Genomic DNA, 3,042 nt, shown 5'->3' on the forward strand with positions numbered 1-3,042 from the left:
GCGGGGTCAGGGCGGGAGGGAAGGGGGGTCAGGGCTCGGGGAAGCCGGGACCGGCCGGGAACGGGGCTGAGGCCCCCGTGACGCTGTCGGCCACCCTGGGCTCAGCAACCGTTCCCTGTCCACAGCCAGCAATCTAGCCCTTTTTGGAGAGCGGCTGGGCCTCCTTGGCCACAGCCCAAGTCCTGCCAGCCTGAACTTTCTCCGGGCTTTGAAGGTCATGTTAAAGTCTACCGCACAGCTCATGTTCATGCCCAGGGTCCTATCACGCTGGACAAGCACCCAGCTGTGGAAGGAGCACTTTGAGTCCTGGGACTACATCTTCCAGTATGGTGAGGGCCAGAGACCGGGCAAGCGCTGAATGCCAGGGACGCCAGGGTCCCCGGTTTCCTGTCACCACAGGCTGGGGGAGGGCTGAGGTCACCTCGGGGGCCTTTGTGGCCCCGAGAGGCTTGGCGGTGAGTCTGGGCCGGGCCGGTCCTGAGCAGTTGGCACGGGGCAGGCGGGCTGACGGGCAGGGGCATGAGGAGAAGTGCCCCGGCCCCTGTCTCTCCGTGCCCCACAGCCAACAATGCCATCCAGAAAATCTACCAGGAGCTGGCCCTCAGCCGCCCGGAGCACTACAGCGGCATCGTGGGGGAGCTGCTGACGCACGCGGACCTGAGCCTCGAGGCCATCTGGGCCAACTCCATCGAGCTCACCACCGGGAGCGTGGACACGGTCAGGACAGCAACCAGCCCTGCCCTAGGCCATGGAGCCTCCCGACCCCAGGCTGCGTGCCCCCCGTGCCTGTGTCTCCTTCAGGCTCCTGTTCTGAGCTGACAGAAGGCTCTGCCCTGGGGTGGGGGGCCCGGGAACTGACCCTCAAGGGAAGGGGTCTGCAGTTCCCCGAGTGGGATGCCACACTCTAGGCCCAGTGCAGGGTGGACGAGCCCAGAGACATGAGCAGCACAGACACCATTCAGTCGCCTGGGTCCTGGGAAGAGGGGAAGGGCCGCGATGCGGCTGGAGGGCTGCCCGCACCAGGAACCCTTCCCAGGCACAGAGTCCATTTGGCCCCAGGTCAGAGATGCTTTGGAGGTGACGGGCGGATGACAGAAAGGGGCGCGCAGGGCTCCAGCTTGTGCAAGAGAGAACAGATGGCATGTAGCCTGGGGGTGGGGGCAGGCCGCAGGGTGTGGAGTGCAGCCAGAGCCTCCTGGCCCTCCACCCCAGGTTCACGCACCAGCATCTGTGATGTCGTGCTCCGGGCCGGGCACCCGGGGCTCTGAGGAGAGGCACGGGCCTGCGGTGGAGAAACTCCCCAAATTTCCAGCCGACTCAGGGGCCGGGGCGGGCCGTCCGTGTTCCGACCACAAGGTCTGGGCTGACCTGCCTGCGGGTGTCCGGGCGACAATCCTACTGGGTGCCAACGGTTTAGGGCAGTAGAACCCACCCGCCCCCCATACGCACCCCTGAGAGGAAGGACCCCAGAGGAGGGTGAGAAGCAGGCCTCGAAGGGGCTGGAGAGGGCCTGATTCTTTACTGAGCCTGGGGACACCTTCCCTGAGGGAGTCAGGTGTTAGGTTTTAGATCCTGAGGTCCCAGATCCCTGGGATGAGCCCTCCGGGCGTCCACGTCACCGCGGATCTGAGGTGACCCACCCCCAAGGGAGGACCGTCTTCCGGGGTGGAGAGGCCCCGGGAGCTGAGGTGCGTGGCCTGGGCCAAGGTCTGAGCCCTGCACCCGTGGCTCCTGCAGACGGTCTACCCCGTGTTGATGACTCTCTTTGAGCTGGCTCGAAACCCTGAAGTGCAGCAGGCCCTACGCCAGGAGAGCCTGGGGGCCGAGGCCAGGATCTCGCAGGATCCCCAGAGCGCAACCTCGGAGCTGCCCCTGCTGCGGGCGGCCCTCAAGGAGACCTTGAGGTGGGTGTGGCAGGCCCCGGCTGCCGCCTCTGTCCTGGCCCCACTGTCTGGACAGCAGTGCTCAGGGAGCCTGCGGCCAGGTCCCGGGGCTGAGAAGCGGCTTTGCCCAAGATGCAACCCTGTACCTCGTCCCGTTCTCCCGAAAGGGTTAGGAGCTCTTCTCCCCCTGGGCTCCCACTTCAATGTCCCGGGCCCCATCCTCGGCCGTGTCCGCCATGTCCGGGGGCTGCTCCGGCTCAGGGAACTTTGTCTGACTCAGGAAGTGCAAGGAAGCAGCTCCTCGTGATCTAGGCTTCCCGGTGCCAGAGGCGACCCGGGAGGGTGGCTGGCAGCTCCCCCAGGCCGGCGCATCCTGGGATAGGAAGGTGGCCGAGGGGACGCGAGGGTCCCAGGGACAGCTGAGGACCCTGTCGGGTGCCCCCATCCACAGGCTGTACCCCGTGGGGATGTCTGTGGACCGAAAGGTGGCCTCGGACGTGGTGCTGCAGAACTACCACATCCCGGCAGGGGTGAGTGAGGCCCCACAGCCCCTCCAGCAGACGCCAAGCCCGCGTGACCTTCTCACTCCTGGGGCCACCGACCCCGCCCCTCCCCACCTCTCCGCAGACATTGGTCAAGGTGCAACTCTACTCCCTGGGTCGAAACCCCTCTGTGTTTGAGAGGCCCGAGTGCTACCATCCCCAGCGCTGGCTGGACAACAGGGGCTCTGGCACCAGATACCCCCACCTAGCCTTCGGCTTTGGTCTGCGCCAGTGCCTGGGGCGGCGCCTGGCAGAGACAGAGATGCTGCTGTTGCTGCACCACGTGAGCGGGCCTGGGTGGCCCGGGGGCGGAAGGGGATGCGACCGGGCGGGGCGGGGCCTGCGGGTGGGCGGGGCCTGGGGGTGCCGGGTGGCCTGCCTGGGGACCACAGGCCTCTCCTTCTCCTCCGCTGCGCCTGACCCGAAAGGTAGGGTCCAGAAAGGCGGGGGAAGGTGGACCAGGACATCGGGGTTGACATTTTGGCCAGGTGGAACCCGTGCCTCTGTCCTAGGTGCTGAAGAGCTTCCTGGTGGAGACGCTCAGGCAGGAGGATGTAAAGATGACCTACCAGTTCGTGTTCGTGCCCTCCACCCACCCCCTCCTCACCTTCCGGGCC

At 66.4% G+C, this 3,042-nt stretch overlaps 1 protein-coding gene across 1 annotated transcript; it reads left to right on the forward strand.

Moving 5' to 3' along the window:
* Positions 1 to 125: 125 nt before the first annotated feature.
* Positions 126 to 3,039, forward strand: LOC121024468 (cytochrome P450 11B1, mitochondrial-like; the record flags this gene model as incomplete). Its single annotated transcript, XM_040466705.1, has 6 exons — positions 126 to 329; positions 563 to 717; positions 1,738 to 1,904; positions 2,335 to 2,413; positions 2,511 to 2,708; positions 2,938 to 3,039. Coding segments are annotated over 6 exons (905 nt in total), but the record flags the coding sequence as incomplete, so codon positions are not given.
* Positions 3,040 to 3,042: the final 3 nt, after the last annotated feature.

The sequence above is a fragment of the Herpailurus yagouaroundi genome, unplaced genomic scaffold (assembly GCF_014898765.1).
Source record: "Herpailurus yagouaroundi ecotype Mexico unplaced genomic scaffold, PumYag 65083, whole genome shotgun sequence".
Lineage (NCBI taxonomy): Eukaryota > Metazoa > Chordata > Mammalia > Carnivora > Felidae > Herpailurus > Herpailurus yagouaroundi.